At 50.3% G+C, this 18,114-nt stretch overlaps 1 protein-coding gene across 11 annotated transcripts in view; it reads right to left on the bottom strand.

Annotated features, from left to right (window-relative positions):
* Positions 1–18,114, bottom strand: part of mark2b (MAP/microtubule affinity-regulating kinase 2b) — a 370,292-nt gene that overhangs the window by 84,110 nt on the left and 268,068 nt on the right. For all 11 annotated transcript variants that reach the window (XM_041182005.1, XM_041182004.1, XM_041182007.1 and 8 more), the window contains exons 4-5: positions 1,377–1,425; positions 525–590 (exon numbers count right to left, since the gene is read on the bottom strand). In XM_041182005.1, coding sequence (XP_041037939.1) covers positions 525–590; positions 1,377–1,425 — 115 coding nt within the window. The remainder of the gene's footprint in view (positions 1–524; positions 591–1,376; positions 1,426–18,114) is intronic.

Below are 18,114 nucleotides of genomic sequence, written 5' to 3' on the forward strand. Positions count from 1 at the left end.
GGGGAAACTGGTAAATGAGGAGTTGTCCAACAAAAGGCAAGGGTAAGGTGGCCTTTCCTTGAACATTGTCCTTAGGCTGTGTCTGGACACAGCCCTGAGCTGTACGACAGGGTGAAGATGCTCAGAGACTTGTCACAGTGGGTATCATCCCAGGGAGTGCTATCCAATCTCACAGTGATGAATGAAGTGGGTCACATATTAACCACATCACACTGCATACTTTCCATCCTATTGTTGGCAACACAAGCCTGGCGGCAACACTGGGAGCACATTCTGCAGCAGTGACTAACACAGACACACACACAGACACACACACACACACACACAGACACAGACACACGCACACACACACACACACAGACACACACACACAGACACACACACACACACACACAGACACAGACGCACATAGACGCACACACAACACACAGACACACACAGACACAGACACACACACAGACACACACACAACACAGACACACACACAACACAGACACACACACACAAATCACTGTAATACTCACCCCCACTGGCATACTCCATTACTAAATACAGTGTTTTTTCCGTTTCTATAACTTCAAATAATTTAACTGCAAGACACAAAGAGAATAATAAATCAGATTAAAGTCTCACCTCCAACTAAAGTAACTGTTGTGGGACAGGAAGGCTTCAATCCCCTGAAGACAGGGTTTGGGGTTTGGGGAATTTCAGGCCGGGTTCTGCGGGTGAGGGGTGTCCCAGGTTTGGGAGCTGCCAGGCAAGTCCCTGTGTTACAACCATCAGGCAATTACATTGGAGAATTGTGAAGGAGCGGCACAACCAACTCTCCCCCACCTGCAGTCGGGACCAGAGAATTCCTGAGGTGGGGGTGGGGAGGGGTCCAGATGAGAGGGGGAGGAACAATGCTGCTGCCCTGCTCTGCATCTAGGGAGAGTGTCAGCTACAAGGTCCCTCACGTTCTCTGATGGAAGATTCCTCCACCTTGATGCTATCAATTGGAGGCCAGCACTCCCCACCAATTCTCACCCTCAGGAGGCTGATCTATGTACTGCGAGTGGGAATGATCAGTCAAGGTTAGGATAATCCCAGTCCCTTCCCCAAACTGCTCAGGGTTTGCTCAGTTGCTGTTTGGGGTTGGGAAGTGGGCTGGATCGAGTTGAACATCTCCACTGTAGGGATTGGAAGCAATGGAGCGCCGCCAATGGTTGTGAACCTTGAAGGGACAAGGCGAGGCAGGATGGGACAAAGACAGCTAAGCCCTGCACCAGGAGGGGTCCAACATCATGCTTCAAATTGGACATGAAAGGCCAGGAGTTTTCCAATAGAAGTTGCCAGTTCTACATGCAGTGGAGGTAAGGTTAAAGAAACGGACTTACCTATATTAGGATGATTCAGAATCTTCATTATTCGTACTTCACGGAACAACTAGTACAGAACAAGAGAAATGAAAATGCAGTCAGTATAAGCTGACAAGTTCCAGTACTTCTGCTGTCACTGTAATATATTAAAGAATTTGCATATATTACCTGTCGACAAAACATTATTCCTCATGTCAAGGTTTTATCATTCATTTGTGTCAACTTTTCCCATTAGGAAGGGGAATGTCCAGTTTTAGAATGGATGATTGTACAGGCACAAACTGACCCCAGCCCAGCTCACTGTCCGGACACTGCAACTAACCTCCGACAGCACTGCAATTCAGCCATCAGTCTAAAAAGACATTCTACCCTGCTACACAATTAACCAATGCTGTGCATGAATCTCAGTGTTGGTGTGATACCAGGTACACAGGGCGCATGTCCCATTGATTGGCTGATCAAATCAAACAGTATGTTCCTTCAGTTGCCTGTAACAGGCAGAGTACAGACTGTAATCAACCAGCCCACGCTTGCAAAACCCCAGAACAAAATGTCTACTGTTGGATGTGAATCTGTGACAGGATTGTTCAGCCAATGCTGCCCAGAGTGGGCTAATATCTACACTAACAACCAATTTAAGATAACCAGTCGAGCTCATAACATGGCTCATTTACACTTGTAGAAGCAACATCCATCCATATGCAGGAGCCTGTCCTCTGCAAACAAAAGGGACATGTTCAAGCCTTGCACCTTTTTTTAAATATCCGGGGAGCTTGGGGAGCCGAGCGTTCCCCTTAGCTTTCTCTTTGGCAACACCTCGGCCAAAGTCAACTTGCCATCCAATCAGCACAATTTTCTCCTGCAGTACAAATTGTTGTGATAGTTTGAAATTTCACATTCTTGCATTTGTCTTGATGAGCGCAAGATGAAAATCTTCAGCAACACCTCTCTTTATTTCAGCAATATTCAAGTTCTGTACCGTCAAGCGACTGTTTGGAGAACCGGGTGTCTTGCTGGGTCAATCCAGGGGGGCAGTCAACCACATCGCTGTGGGCCTGAAGTCACATGTAAGCCAGACCGGTTAAGGACACAAGATTTCCTTCCCTAAAGGGCATTAGCGAACCAAGTGGGTTTTTACAGCAATCTGGTAGATTCATGTCACCATAACTGAGATTAGTTTTTTTTATTTTACATTTATTTAATTAACTGAGTTTACATTTCCACAGCTGCTGTGGTGGGGTTTGAACTCCTATCTGGATCATTAGTCTAGGCTAAATACAGAAAGTACTGGAAAAACTGAGCAGGTCTGGCAGCTTCTGTGAGAGAGAAACAGAGCTAACATTTCAAATCCAATATGAGTCTTTTTCGGAACTAGTCTAGGCCTCTGGATCACTAATACAGTAATATGTCCATTAGGCTACTATTCCTGGGTCTGAGGGCACATGGCCAAAGCTTGGTCAAAAAGATTAGTTTTATGGAGGATCATAAAGGAGGAGAGAGAGATGAGTTTAGGGAGGGAATTCCAGAGCTTAGGGCCCAGGCAGCTGAAGGTACAGCTGCCAATGTTAGAGCCATGGAAATTGGAGGATGCTCATGAGGCTGCAAACGGAGGAACACAGAGATCTCGGAGGGTTGTATGGTGCTGGCGGAGATATACACACAGGTCAAGGAGGGATTGAAAAAACAAAGATGAGAATTTTAAATTTTCCAACAAAGGGAGAGGCACGAGGTGCTTGTTTAGAGACCTTGCAGTGAAGTGAGAAGAGGAACATGGGCTTTTGTGAATTCCAAACAGAGTGTCAATGACAGCCACAAACAGGGAACTAAATCGTCCCTTTCTTGCAATGTTCAGCTTCTGTTTCCCACGATAAACACGTTTTAAAATCTGCTCTGTACGAGTGCCCAAGTTCTTGCACTCCCATAGTAAGCCACAGTATTATTTTGCAGCTCTGTAGACTGATAGCAATCAGGCTTGGGCTGCCTATCTGAAGTGTCAAGGTCTCTGTGGGGCTTGCTTTTTAAGATTTAATGCACTGGGATTTATGGGCGGTCCACTTAAAAGCTTGTGGCTTTTAAAGAAATGTTTATCCGGATCACCGACAGGGGAAAAGAAGCTCTCTGGATGAGAATAAATGCTGTATGAAATAGCGAATGGGATTTGTGTATTATATGCGGTTTCTGACTGCAAGTACAAGGCCAGGGAGAATACACCCATAGTCATGCAGCTGTAAAAATGGTTGGTTGTGGGTTACCAATGTAACAGGTTACTAAGGGAACCTCCTTATCTTCAAACTGCAGCATTTACTTAGGAATAAGGAAGTAATTGCTGGGACTTCTGCAGCTTCTCCGGAAAGAGCAAGGGCTGATTACTGGGCCGACTCAAAGCAGAAACAACCTTGGCCCAGAAACAAGCTCCCCACCCTGACTGCAATTTGAAAAGGAGATGGATGGAGATGAAAGGGCTGTGTGCAAGCCCGTCCCCTCGGGGTTATAAATAAATACAAACAACACTGTCCAGCTGCCAAGCACTGACGTGCCATGGGTGAAACCAAGTGAGGTCAGTGTAAGAAAATACTCCTTGTGTTTATGTTACTTTGAAAACAGCCAAGCTCTCTCTATGCCAGAGCATGCCATGAACCAAGTTTACCACGTGTATTCATTCTGGGGCATCAGACAGTGTTTCATTCAGGTAAGTGTTAATGTTTGCCAGGCCCAAACATCCTCCAGATAAGCCCTGATTCACACCATGAATCCACATGCAGGCATTAGTTAGACTACACCTAGAATACTGTGAACAGTTCAGGTCCCCTTATCTCAGGAAAGATATACTGACATTGGAGGCAGTCCAGAGAAGGTTCACTAGGTTGATCCCGGGGATGGAGGGATTTTCTTATGAGGTGAGGTTGAGTAGTTTGGGTCTGTACTCATTGGAGTTTAGAAGAATGAGAGGCGACCTTATTGAAACAGATAAGATTCTTAGGGAGCTTGACAGGGTAGATGCTGAGAGGTGGTTTCCCCTTGTGGGAGAGTCTAGGGCCAGAGGGCATAATCTCAGAGTAAGGGTCACCTATTTAAAACAGAGATGAGGAGGGATTTCTTCTCAGAGGGTAGTCAATCTGTGGAATTCTTAACCGCAAAGGGTTGTAGAGGCTGGGTCATTGAGTATATTCAAGGCTGAGACAGATTTTTAATCAGTAAGGGAATCAAGGGTTATGGGGAAAAGGCAGGAAAGTGGAGTTGAGGATTATCAGATCAGCCATGATCTCATTGAATGGCGGAGGAGACTCGATGGGCTGAATGGACTACTTCTGCTCCTATGTCTTATGGTCTTAACATAGCGGTTATAGTGATTCAGGGGGCTTGGAGTAATTCTCCAGAGCCAGCCATTCACATTCCATCACAGCAGCTGCAGAGTCTCTGGAATATAAAGTTAGTATCAGTAATGGCCATGAAACTACCAGACTGTCATGTAGAAAAACATCTGGGTCACTAACGCACCTTAGGAAATCTGCCCTCCTTACCTGGTCTGGCATACCTGTGACTCCAGATCCACAGCAAAGTGGCTGACTCTTAACTGGCCTCTGGGATGGCTGAACAATACATTCAGTTATATGGCGACAGCGCACCACCACCACCACCATCATCAATTAAGGATGGACAATGAGGCACTAGCCTTGCCAGGGACATGCACAGTGCAAGAATGAAGCACCACTAACCACCATTAAAGAGACAGTCCAGAGCCAGCTAACAACACAGTCTGCAACCACTGTGACAGCTCACACAGCAATATAGAAAGGAAAACGTTTACATTGTAATTTATAATGGAATACGCTGGCAGGAAAGACAACTTTAAATACTGGTTCACAGGAGGGTGCCTCACACACCAGATTTGCAACGTTTTGAATAACAGAGACCCGGTTTCTTGCTGCATTGCAGGGTGTGTCTTCAGGTCAGCTCCCAGTGGCTCAGGGCAGGTAAGATTTAATCGCCACTCAGCAGAATGGGATTCAGCCCCCCAGTCTGTTCCATCATTCTATTATGATCTATACCTCTAAGTTCTCATGTCCAAATATACATCTATATATTACATTGATATATAGGCATATACATATTTCTTCTATTTCTATAAATAATAGGGGTTGCCTGGTAACTGGTGGGAGGCGTGGCTGCAGTGTGATGTTTACATAGACAATTTCCACTGTAAATAGGGACACAAGAATTTATAACAAAATAAACTGAGGGAAGCGTGTGCAGACTTAATAGCCTTGTATATTTTAATCTAGATATTTCACAGGGAGATAGGGAACTAATTACTTTGAATAAAAATGTCTCTGCCGAGATTTCCCCACAACAGCACAAGACAGCTTGAGATAACATCAATACTTCTTTCATTGCTGATGGTTCCAGAACACCACACCCGACAGTGAATACAGGTTCCTTGTGCAGCCTGCTCTCCAGGCTCTTGCCTGTCAGCTCTGGCCCAGTTGGTAGTACTCTAGCCTCCCAGTCAGCTGATTTGAGTTCAAATCCCACTCCAGGGCTCGAGCATAAAAATCTGGCTGACACTCCAGAGCAGCGCGGAGGGAGAGCGGCGCGGAGGGAGTGCGGAGGGAGTGGGGCGCGGAGGGAGAGCGGCACGGAGGGAGTGGGGCGCGGAGGGAGTGCAGTGTGGAGGGAGTGCAGCGCTGAGGGAGCGCGGAGCTGAGGGAGTGCAGCGCTGAGGGAGTGCCGCACAGAGGGAGTGCAGCGCAGAGGAAGTGCCTCCTTATGCACAAGGCCTTGCCTACTCTATCAGGGGATGCAAAAGGTCCTACGGTGGCTATTGGAAGAGCAGGGGGGACGGTTGGAAGAGCAGGGGGGACTGTTAGAAGAGCAGGGGGGACTATTGGAAGAGCAGGGGGGACTATTAGAAGAGCAGGGGGGACTATTAGAAGAGCAGGAGGGACTGTTGGAAGAGCAGGGGGGACGGTTGGAAGAGCAGGGGGGACGGTTGGAAGAGCAGGGGGGACGGTTGGAAGAGCAGGGGGACTGTTGGAAGAGCAGGGGGGACGGTTGGAAGAGCAGGGGGGACTGTTGGAAGAGCAGGGGGGACGGTTGGAAGAGCAGGGGGGACGGTTGGAAGAGCAGGGGGGACGGTTGGAAGAGCAGGGGGGACGGTTGGAAGAGCAGGGGGGATGGTTGGAAGAGCGGGGGGACTGTTAGAAGAGCAGGAGGGACTGTTGGAAGAGCAGGGGGGACGGTTGGAAGAGCAGGGGGGACTGTTGGAAGAGCAGGGGGACTGTTGGAAGAGCAGGGGGGACAGTTGGAAGAGCGGGGGGACGGTTGGAAGAGCAGGGGGGACTGTTGGAAGAGCAGGGGGGACGGTTGGAAGAGCAGGGGGGACGGTTGGAAGAGCAGGGGAGACGGTTGGAAGAGCAGGGGGGACTGTTGGAAGAGCAGGGGGGACTGTTGGAAGAGCAGGGGGGACAGTTGGAAGAGCGGGGGGACGGTTGGAAGAGCAGGGGGGACTGTTGGAAGAGCAGGGGGGACGGTTGGAAGAGCAGGGGGGACGGTTGGAAGAGCAGGGGAGACGGTTGGAAGAGCAGGGGGGACTGTTGGAAGAGCAGGGGGGACTGTTGGAAGAGCAGGGGGGACTGTTGGAAGAGCAGGGGGACTGTTGGAAGAGCAGGAGGGACTGTTGGAAGAGCAGGGGGGACTGTTGGAAGAGCGGGGGGACTGTTGGAAGAGCAGGGGGGACGGTTGGAAGAGCAGGGGGGACTGTTGGAAGAGCAGGGGGACTGTTGGAAGAGCAGGAGGGACACTTAGAAGAGCAGGGGGGACAATTAGAAGAGCAGGGGGGACTGTTGGAAGAGCAGGGGGGACTATTGGAAGAGCAGGGGGGACGGTTGGAAGAGCAGGGGGGCGGTTGGAAGAGCAGGGGGGACTATTGGAAGAGCAGGGGGGACTATTAGAAGAGCAGGGGGGACTATTGGAAGAGCAGGGGGGACTGTTGGAAGAGCAGGGGGGACGGTTGGAAGAGCAGGGGGGACGGTTGGAAGAGCGGGGGGACGGTTGGAAGAGCAGGGGGGACGGTTGGAAGAGCAGGGGGGACGGTTGGAAGAGCAGGGGGGACTGTTGGAAGAGCAGGAGGGACTGTTGGAAGAGCAGGAGGGACGGTTGGAAGAGCAGGGGGGACGGTTGGAAGAGCAGGGGGGACGGTTGGAAGAGCAGGGGGGACGGTTGGAAGAGCAGGGGGGACGGTTGGAAGAGCAGGGGGGACGGTTGGAAGAGCAGGGGGGACGGTTGGAAGAGCGGGGGGACTGTTGGAAGAGCAGGGGGGACTGTTGGAAGAGCAGGAGGGACTGTTGGAAGAGCAGGGGGGACGGTTGGAAGAGCAGGGGGGACTATTAGAAGAGCAGGGGGGACGGTTGGAAGAGCAGGGGGGAGTTCTCCCCGGTGTCATGCGTCCAGTATTTATCCTTCAACCAACATCGCCAAAAACAGCTGATCTGGGTCGTTACTGCACTGCTGTTTGTGGGAGCTTGCTGTGCACAAATTAGCTCCCCTATTTCCTACATTATGACAGTAACGCACTGTGACAACTGTGATTTCAAGAGGAAAGGGGATGGAAAATAAACTTGCAGGGCCATGGGGAAAGAGCAGAGCAATGGGGCTTATTGGATTGCTCTGCAGAGAGCCATTGTGGATTCGATGGGCCGAATGGCCTTCTTCTGTGCCATAAAGACTCTTGATTCTGAGAGAGGGTAAGGAGCAAGGGGTGGAGGGAGGAGTGAGGACAGGAAGAGCATGCAGGTTGCGATTGATAGGTCCCAGCTAGCTGGTTTTGACCAGGTCGACACTAGAAACCCTAAAGATAAACATCAGACCGGAGTCCAATATCAGTCTGGATTTCCAGGCCGGGGCACAGCATAAATACAGCTAGGATGTTTTATAAGCTTACACCTTTGCACAACAGTGGCTTAATCTACCTGACAGAATCAACCAGCAGAGAGAGGGGCCACTCAGCCCAACACGTCTGTGCTATCAAAGATCTATCCAATCATTCACATCCTCCTGCCTCTCTCTCATAGACCTGCGAATGCTCCAACTAAACACAGCGTAAATGACACGCACATTTCCAGACACTCCCTCAGTAACTACGTGTGATTCACATTTATTTAGGATGAGCTTATTGCTGTGTTTATCAGATGTAATTACTCCCTCTTTGTCCCATTTACAGTTCATGCCTACAGAGTTTCCCATGTAGAGCCAGAAATTTGAAGCACATTCAGGACATGGACACAGAAGGGCTTAGAGTCTTCCCTTCCAGTTCAACGGTGCATTCCTGAAATGGACAGCACCTGTCACCAACCCCCACCACTGAACCTGTGCCTGCCCTTCCCAGACAGGACAATCCTGCCAATGGCCAACACTCATCTCAACAAAGAAACAAGAATGTGCATTTCTACAGTGGCTTTCACCACTTCTGAACCTTGTAAAGTGCTTTACAACCAATGATGTGCAGTCACTATTGCAATACAGGAAAGCCCAACACCATCTAACCATTAACAAGTCATTTATTCCCATTGCCTACTACACAGAACTTCCTCAGCACTGACCCTCCAACAGTGCAGCGCTCCCTCGGCATTGACCCTCCGACAGTGCAGTGTTCCCTCAGCACTGACCCTCCGACAGTGCGGCGCTCCCTCAGCACTGACCCTCCGACAGTGCAGTGTTCCCTCAGCACTGACCCTCCGACAGGGCGGCACTCCCTCAGTACTGACCTTCCGACAGGGCGGCACTCCCTCAGTACTGACCCTCCGACAGTGCAGTGCGCTCTCAGTGTCAGCTTGAATTATAGAGCCCAGTACTGGAATGGGGTGTGACCTTCTCATTCAGCACCCAGGGAAAAGTGAGGCATTCAAAAGGCCTTTAGATGATTATTTGAATAGAAACAATGTGCAGGGTATGGGGAAAGGGCAGAGCAATGGCACTAACTCATAATGTGCATTCGGAGAGCCAGTGCAGACAAGATGGGTTGATGTGCCAATATCATTCTGTGATTGTGTATGGGCTAGCACTTCAGGAGAGGGGTGGAGAGGGAAAAGCAGGCCTCTCTCCCCCTTATTGTGGAATAAGTAAGGGGGAGGTGAGTGCCCCATTTAAGCAGATTCTCCCCATTCTTCCCACAACCATGCTTACTTATCTATTTAACTTCACCCTCCCAAGCCCCAGTCAAAGCTCTTTAATGTTGCATTTACTGTTTACTGGAGACTGCACCTAATCTTCAACAAGCATAGCCCCCTCCTCTCTGAAGCATCAGGTTTCTACAGCCTTCTATTTCAAGGTCAGAATGCAACACACCTTCAGAAGCACACACTACAAGTGAAAAGTCAGGCAGCCTTTGCAAACTGAAAGGCTGAGACTACACAGCACACCCACAGAAAACAGCTTTTGTTTCTTCCCTTCACAGCAGAGGAACATAAAGGAACAGTCTTACCACCAGCCGTTGGTTATACTGCCCAGGAGGATAGGAACCCCATGGAGGAACAGATTATGACCATTTGTGAGGCTGAATTCATGCAGGAGATTCCAGCACTGGGGTGTGGGGTGGGTTTTACAGGGTGTCGGCAAGCTCCACCACGAAAAGGGGCAGATAACCGGCATTGCAATTCCCTCCTGCTGCACATACCCAATCTCAGGCAGGTGGAGAGGTGAAGCAGCGAGTCAGAGCGGGGCCAGTGTCTATGCAAACATCGCCGCCCTGGACACTCTATTCCTCCACTGGCAGATGAGCTGACCTATTCTCATAGCCCACTGTCATCAGTCACAGCTTCAACAAACCCACCACCTCTACCACACAAACAAGGGCAGCAGACCACCGCCTGGAAGTTCCCCTCCAGGCCACTCACCATCCTGACTTGGAAATATATCTCCGTTCCTTCACTGTCGCTGGGTCAAAATCTTGGAACTCCCTTCCTAACAGCACTGTGGGTGTACCGACACCACATGGACTGCAGCGGTTCAAGAAGGCAGCTCAGCACCACCTTCTCAAAGGGCAATTAGGGATGGGCAACAAATGCTGGCCCAGCCAGCGACACCCACATCTCGTGAACAAATAACAAAAGCAACTCAGCCACCCCAACAGAAGGTCACCCAAGAACAGATTCAAATTGAGAAAATGAGAGAGACCTGGCAAGAGTTGCGAGTGAAGGTTACAGGGAAATATATTTAAATCTGAGGCCGTGCACTTTTTGCACTGATTTAAAATCACTTTGCCTTTAAGCTATTTAAACACTGCCTTTAATGAAAGCCAGCACAAATATCCAGCATTAAAACTGTTCGAGGTGTGAGATGGTGTCTAAACAATTGATTCCCGAGGCTGCTTGTCCTATCTCTTTAATGCTCTTTAATGGAACTGGATCGCACTCTGATAGTCAAGTGTCACTTAGCTCAGATAGGATTAGTTAGCAGAAATGTTGAACAGGGAGGATACTTGTTTACCACAGGATCTAATACAGCACCAGCCACCTGGCAAGAGGTTTCACAGAGGCTGGTACAAGGAGTCAAGGACAATTATACGGGTGAACATTGTGCACTGGGCAGCTCAACATGAAGCTTCAGCAACAGACAGTAATCCTGAATCAACAAATCAACAGATGGACTGTATCACCCAGGCATCAGGGAAAAGCCCTGAAGGAAGGCAGCAAGTGCACAGGGGGCCAGACATGGGGGTGGGGGCTCTGTCCAGGCCGGAAGGGGCTGGGGGAGGGCGGGTTGCTCACAGTCTGGTCACCGTAACGCGGTGAGAAGGGGGTAAATCCAGACAGAGGCTGGTCAGCGGAGTTAAGAGGGAAAGATCCTGGAATAAATTCCGCATAACCCGGGGGTCTTCAGTCTCCTCAAAGGGGGACATTGTAACTTGTGGGACAGGAAAAATAAATCCTGTCATCTACAACAAACAGGACCCAAGGCCAGGCCTCTGAAGGGTGAGTTTAGAACAGAGGGCAGCAGGTGACACCTTTTCACAAAGAGCAAGATGGCAGAAGGACCTGGTTGAGGCCTGGACTCACTAACAACAGTTGGTTAGAGCGATGGGAGAGCTGGTATTCCATCTAAATAACCATCTTCATCCCAATCTGCGCTCGGGCAGTGTGTCTGCCACGTATTAGAACCAGTCTGAGGAGGTACCCTCCAAATCGGGGAAACCCCCTCCAAAGAAACTCATTTTTAAACCCTCACAATAAGGCAGGACCAAGATTCTCAAAGCAATCGTTTCAGAGAGGGACGAGGGAACACATGGAACACAAGCAATACAAGATGAAATAAAAACAGAAAATTCCGGAAAAGCTCAGCAGGTCTGGCAGTGTCTGTGGAGAGAGAAACTGAGTCTAACAGACGCTGCCGGACCTGCGGAACCTTCCAGCATCTCCGGTTTTTATTTCAGGTTTCCAGCATCCGCAGGGTTTTGCTTTTGTCTTAGTCAATAGAAGAGGAAGCTGTTTTTGCCTTTCTGGAGGCTGGCTCTTCATGGCCCTCTGAACTAACCGAGAAAACCTCGCAGTTATACCAACAGCCACACCAGGGCAATGCCGCACGGGGCATAAACAGGACTTTGCCCGTGTCAGACATCTCTCAACATTAAGCAATACCAACAAGCTCTCTCTGTTGGCGTGGACGGGAGAGGGGGGGGGGGGGGAGCAGGAGTGGATGGGGATGAGGTAGGGCAGGAGTAGGGATGTGGAGAGTGGGGTTGGAGTTGACGGGAGAGTGGCAGAGGGAGGAGCAGCTGACATGGAGAGGGAGGGCAGAATACGAGGGGGGGGAGAGGAAGGGTGGGAGTAAAGGGAGAGAGTAGGAGGGAGTCGGGGGGGAGAGGAAGGGCGGGGGAAGAGCATGGGCGGGAGACGGGGGAGGGAGGGTGGGAGTAAAGGGGGAAGAGGGAGGATGGGGGTCGGGGAGAGTCGGAGTGGATGGGAGAGCAGGGGGTTAGAGGAACAAGGGAAGTGGAGAGGGGGTGGGAGGGAGAGGGGATGGGAAGGAGAGGGGGTGGGAGGGAGAGGGGATGGGAAGGAGAGGGGGTGGGAGGGAGAGGGTGAGTGGATGGAGGAGTGGGATTGGGGGGAGAACAGGGGCAGTGGAGAGGGAGGGCGGGAGTCGGGGGTGGGTGGGGGTGGGGGAGCGGGGAGTGAGCTGGGGGTGGGTGAGGGTGGGAGTCGGGGGGCTGAGGGGGGGTAAGGGTGGGGGAGGAGGGTGGGGGTGGGGGAGCAGGGTGAGGGTGGGGGAGGGGGGACAGTGGTATGTGGTGTAAACTGCATCTATCCGTGCTGGTGCCCCTGGCTCCCAATGCTCAGCCTCCAGGCAGCTAATGTGATAAGCGGCTGTCAGAAACACATCACTTCGAACAGAAAGGCAAGAGGAGAAAGTGACTGGGCGATCGGAGAGGCCACTCAGCCCATCTCTCGCCAGCAGCGAGAGGACAAGGTGAAACTGAATCATGAGGCATTGCCCCACACAGCATGAGATAGAGGGTACAGCACAGGAGCAGCACATTCAGTCCCACAGCTCGATGATGCTGCTCCACAACAGCCTCTTCACACCCTGTTCTTCCTCACCCTCTTTAGAATATCCTCCAGATTGGCAAGGCGGGGCTCAGGGTATTTACTACCACCCCCAATCTCCCCCAACCCTCAATCAACGGTAACCTTCCCCCACCCCACAGGAGATCCTGCCAACAACGAGAGGGAAGCGAGAAAAAACAAATGAACCTTTTTCCTCGGCACAGTGAAGCTGCCTCTCTCTCAAACCAGTAAAACATTTCGATGAGGCCTGAAAGGAAAGTCTCTCAAGTCCATCAGGAAGGCAGACCCCTGCCCGAGGGAGAGCCGCACTGTCGTAGGGTCAGTACTGAGGGAGTGCTGCACTGTCAGAGGGTCAGTGCTGAGGGAGTGCTGCACTGTCAGAGGGTCAGTACTGAGGGGCTGCTGCACTGTCAGAGGGTCAGTACTGAGGGAGTACTGCACTGTCAGAGGGTCAGTACTGAGGGAGTGCCGCACTGTCGGAGGGTCAGTGCTGAGGGAGTGCTGCACTGTCAGAGGGTCAGTACTGAGGGAGTGCCGCACTGTCGGAGGGTCAGTGCTGAGGGAGTGCTGCACTGTCAGAGTGTCAGTCCTGAGGGAGTGCCGCACTGTCGGAGGGTCAGTACTGAGGGAGTGCTGCACTGTCAGAGGGTCAGTACTGAGGGAGTGCTGCACTGTCGGAGGGTCAGTACTGAGGGAGTGCCGCACTGTCGGAGGGTCAGTACCGAGGGAGTGCTGCACTGTCAGAGGGTCAGTACTGAGGGAGCGCCGCACTATTGGAGGGTCAGTACTGAGGGAGTGCCGCACTGTCAGAGGGTCAGTACTGAGGGGCTGCTGCACTGTCAGAGGGTCAGTACTGAGGGAGTACTGCACTGTCAGAGGGTCAGTACTGAGGGAGTGCCGCACTGTCGGAGGGTCAGTGCTGAGGGAGTGCTGCACTGTCAGAGTGTCAGTCCTGAGGGAGTGCCGCACTGTCGGAGGGTCAGTACTGAGGGAGTGCTGCACTGTCAGAGGGTCAGTACTGAGGGAGTGCTGCACTGTCGGAGGGTCAGTACTGAGGGAGTGCCGCACTGTCGGAGGGTCAGTACCGAGGGAGTGCTGCACTGTCAGAGGGTCAGTACTGAGGGAGTGCTGCACTGTCAGAGGGTCAGTGCTGAGGGAGTGCCGCACTGTCAGAGGGTCAGTGCTGAGGGAGTGCCGCACTGTCAGAGGGTCAGTACTGAGGGAGTGCCGCACTGTCGGTGGGTCAGTACTGAGGGAGCGCCACACTGTCGGAGGGTCAGTACTGAGGGAGTGCCGCACAGTCGGAGGGTCAGTGCTGAGGGAGTGCTGCACTGTCAGAGGGTCAGTACTGAGGGAGTGCCGCACAGTCGGAGGGTCAGTGCTGAGGGAGTGCTGCACTGTCAGAGGGTCAGTACTGAGGGAGAGCCGCACAGTCGGAGGGTCAGTACTGAGGGAGTGCCGCACTGTCAGAGGGTCAGTACTGAGGGAATGCCGCACAGTCGGAGGGTCAGTGCTGAGGGAGTGATGCACTGTCGGAGGAGTGAGTAAGACAATCAGTCGTGCTTTTGAGCTATTCTGCTGATATTTTAAGATCCTGTGCAAGGGTTTGAAGTGAAACTTGGAGACCTCGCAGCTGTCCTGCCAAGCAATCTCTTTAACTGGCCATTGCTGCTGCCTTAGTTGATTTAGAGATATCGAAGCTGCTGGCATCACACCCACTGCAATCCAAAGGCAACGAGCTGAGTGGAGTGCACAGACATATCTCGCTGCTGTGATTCCTCCATCGATCTAACGGAACAGCTTGATAACTCCAGGAATGTTGCAACGTTCCTGAGTGCTGCATGTGAATTAGCTGCTAAATGGCAGCACAACGGTTTCTGAACAGTATTTCCAGCTTTCCAAGCCAATCCTCTCCGTTAGGAAAGGAGGTGAAACAGGGAACGACAAACTGTGCCCAGAGGTGTTATCCGATACCTCTTTTTTATTTTGATCTTTTCATTTATAAAAAGGAACCACACATATAATGGGAGAGGGAGAGTGATCCAGCATTCCTGAAAGACAGGATTTTCCTGATCGATTCAATGTGGGCCACCTGAGGGATACAGAAACCTGAGTCAGCCAAGTTTGATCAAAAGGTAAATGTACAAACTCCTCTGCACAGAGGCTGGGAGCCATACAAAGCAAGTCAGGCGATGAAGGATTGCTGAGAGTTGGAGGCAGCTGAAGGTCACCAAATTGAGAAGGGTTAGCTTCGCAAAGCAGTGGAGCTGACTGATTTCCTCATTCCTTCCAAATGACCTGACCTGAATCAGAACAAGCAAATTTCCATTTCAATCACACTTTACAGGGAGCCCCATAGTGCCCAGCCAGCTACCTATTTATTTAAGTGTACTCACTGTTGTGAGTGCGACAGCCCATTGACGCACAGCAAGCTTCCACAAACAGCAATTTGATAATCACCCAGAGCATCTGTTTTTAGTGCTGTCGGCTGGGGTAATTATGTTAACCCAGGGAATGAGGAAGAACACTCGCCTGCTCTAAATCCAGTCACAACATGGAAAGTTTTACATCCAGCTTTAAAGAAAATACAGGGCCGCAGTTTAATAGCTCACTTAGAAAAACAGCATCATAGACAGTGCAGCACACTCAGGCTACTAATCCTCCAACAGTTTTACAGTGTCCCTCTCACTACAGGGAGATTCGGGCGTGTTTTACAGTGTCCCGCTCACTACAGGGAGAAAAAGATGTGTTTTATAGTGTCCCTCTCACTACAGAGAGATTCGGGTGTGTTTTAGAGTGTCCCTCTCACTACAGGGAGTGTCAGATGTGTTTCATAGAGTCCCTCTCACTACAGGGAGAATCAGATGTGTTTTATAGAATCCCTCTCACTACAGGGAGAGTCAGATGTGTTTTACAGTGTCCCTCGCACTACAGGGAGATTCAGGGGTGTTTTACAGTGTCCTTCTCACCACAGGGAGATTCAAATGTGTTTTACAGTGTCCCTCTCACTACAGGGAGAGTCAGGTGTTTTTTATAGTGTCCCTCTCACTACAGGGAGAGTCAGATGTGTTTTATAGAGTCCCTCTCACTACAGGGAGAGTCAGATGTGTTTTACAGTGACCCTCTCACTACAGGGAGAGTCAGATGTGTTTTATAGAGTCCCTCTCACTACAGGGAGAGTCAGATGTGTTTTACAGTGTCCCTCTCACCACAAGGAGAGTCAGGTGTGTTTTAGTGTACCTCTCACTACAGGGAGAGTCAGGTGTGTTTTATAGTGTCCCTCTCACTACAGGAAGATTCAGATGTGTTTTATAGAGACCCTCTAACTACAGGGAGATTCGGGCGTGTTTTACAGTGTCCCGCTCACTACAGGGAGAAAAAGATGTGTTTTATAGTGTCACTCTCACTACAGGGAGATTCAGATGCGTTTTACAGTATCCCTCTCACTACAGAGAGATTCGAGTGTGTTTTAGAGTGTCCCTCTCACTACAGGGAGAGTCAGGTGTGTTTTATAGTGTCCCTCTCACTACAGGGTCAGATGTATTTCATAGAGTCCCTCTCACTACAGGGAGAGTCAGATGTGTTTTACAGTGCCCCTCTCACTACAGGGAGAGTCAGGTGTGTTTTATAGTGTCCCTCTCACTACAGGGAGAGTCAGATGTGTTTTACAGTGTCCCTCTCACCACAAGGAGAGTCAGGTGTGTTTTAGTGTACCGCTCACTACAGGGAGAGTCAGGTGTGTTTTATAGTGTCCCTCTCACTACAGGAAGATTCAGATGTGTTTTATAGAGACCCTCTAACTACAGGGAGATTCGGGCGTGTTTTACAGTGTCCCGCTCACTACAGGGAGAAAAAGATGTGTTTTATAGTGTCACTCTCACTACAGGGAGATTCAGATGCGTTTTACAGTATCCCTCTCACTACAGAGAGATTCGAGTGTGTTTTAGAGTGTCCCTCTCACTACAGGGAGAGTCAGGTGTGTTTTATAGTGTCCCTCTCACTACAGGGTCAGATGTATTTCATAGAGTCCCTCTCACTACAGGGAGAGTCAGATGTGTTTTATAGAGTCCCTCTCACTACAGGGAGAGTCAGGTGTGTTTTATAATGTGCCTCTCACTACAGGGAGAGTCAGACGTGTTTTATAGAGTCCCTCTCAATACAGGGAGATTCAAATGTGTTTTACAGTGTCCCTCTCACTACAGGGAGAGTCAGGTGTGTTTTATAGTGTCCCTCTCACTACAGGGAGAGTCAGGTGTGTTTTATAGTGTCCCTCTCACTACAGGGAGAGTCAGGTGTGTTTTATAGTGTCCCTCTAACTACAGGGAGAGTCATGTGTGTTTTATAGTGTCTCTCTCACAACAGGGAGAGTCAGGTGTGTTTTATAGTGTCCCTCTCACTATAGGGAGAGTCAGGTATGCTTTATAGTGTCCCTCTCACTACAGGGACAGTCAGGTGTGTTTTATAGTGTCCCTCTCACTACAGGGAGAGTCAGGTGTGTTTTATAGTGTCCCTCTCACTACAGGGAGAGTCAGGTGTGTTTTGCAGAGTCCCTCTCACTACAGGGAGAGTCAGATGTGTTTTACAGAGTCCCTCTCACTACAGGGAGAGTCAGGTGTGTTTTATAGTGTCCCTCTCACTACAGGAAGATTCAGAAGTGTTTTATAGAGTCCCTCTCACTAAGAGGGGGAGTCTGGTGTGTTTTATAGTGTCCCTCTCACAACAGGGAGAGTCAGGAGTGTTTTATAGTGTCCCTCTCACGACAGGGAGATTCAGATGTTTTTTACAGAAACCCTCTCACTACAGGGAGAGTCAGCTGTGTTTTATAGTGTCCCTCTCACTATAGCGAGAGTCAGGTGTTTTTTATAGTGTCCCTCTCACTACAGAGAGAGTCAGATGTGTTTTATAGTGTCCCTCTCACTACAGGGGAGATTCACATGTGTTTTATAGTGACCCTCTCACTACAGGGAGAGTCAGACGTGTTCTGCAGTGACCCTCTCACTACAGGGAGAATCAGAAGTGTTTTATAGAGTCCCGCTCACTACAGGGAGAGTCAGATGTGTTTTACAGTGTCCCTCTCACCACAAGGAGAGTCAGGTGTGTTTTAGTGTCCCTCTCACTACAGGGAGAGTCAGGTGTGTTTTGTAGTGTCGCTCTCACTACAGGAAGATTCAGATGTGTTTTATACAGTCCCTCTC

The sequence above is a fragment of the Carcharodon carcharias genome, assembly GCF_017639515.1.
Source record: "Carcharodon carcharias isolate sCarCar2 chromosome 37 unlocalized genomic scaffold, sCarCar2.pri SUPER_37_unloc_2, whole genome shotgun sequence".
Classification (NCBI taxonomy): Eukaryota; Metazoa; Chordata; class Chondrichthyes; order Lamniformes; family Lamnidae; genus Carcharodon; species Carcharodon carcharias.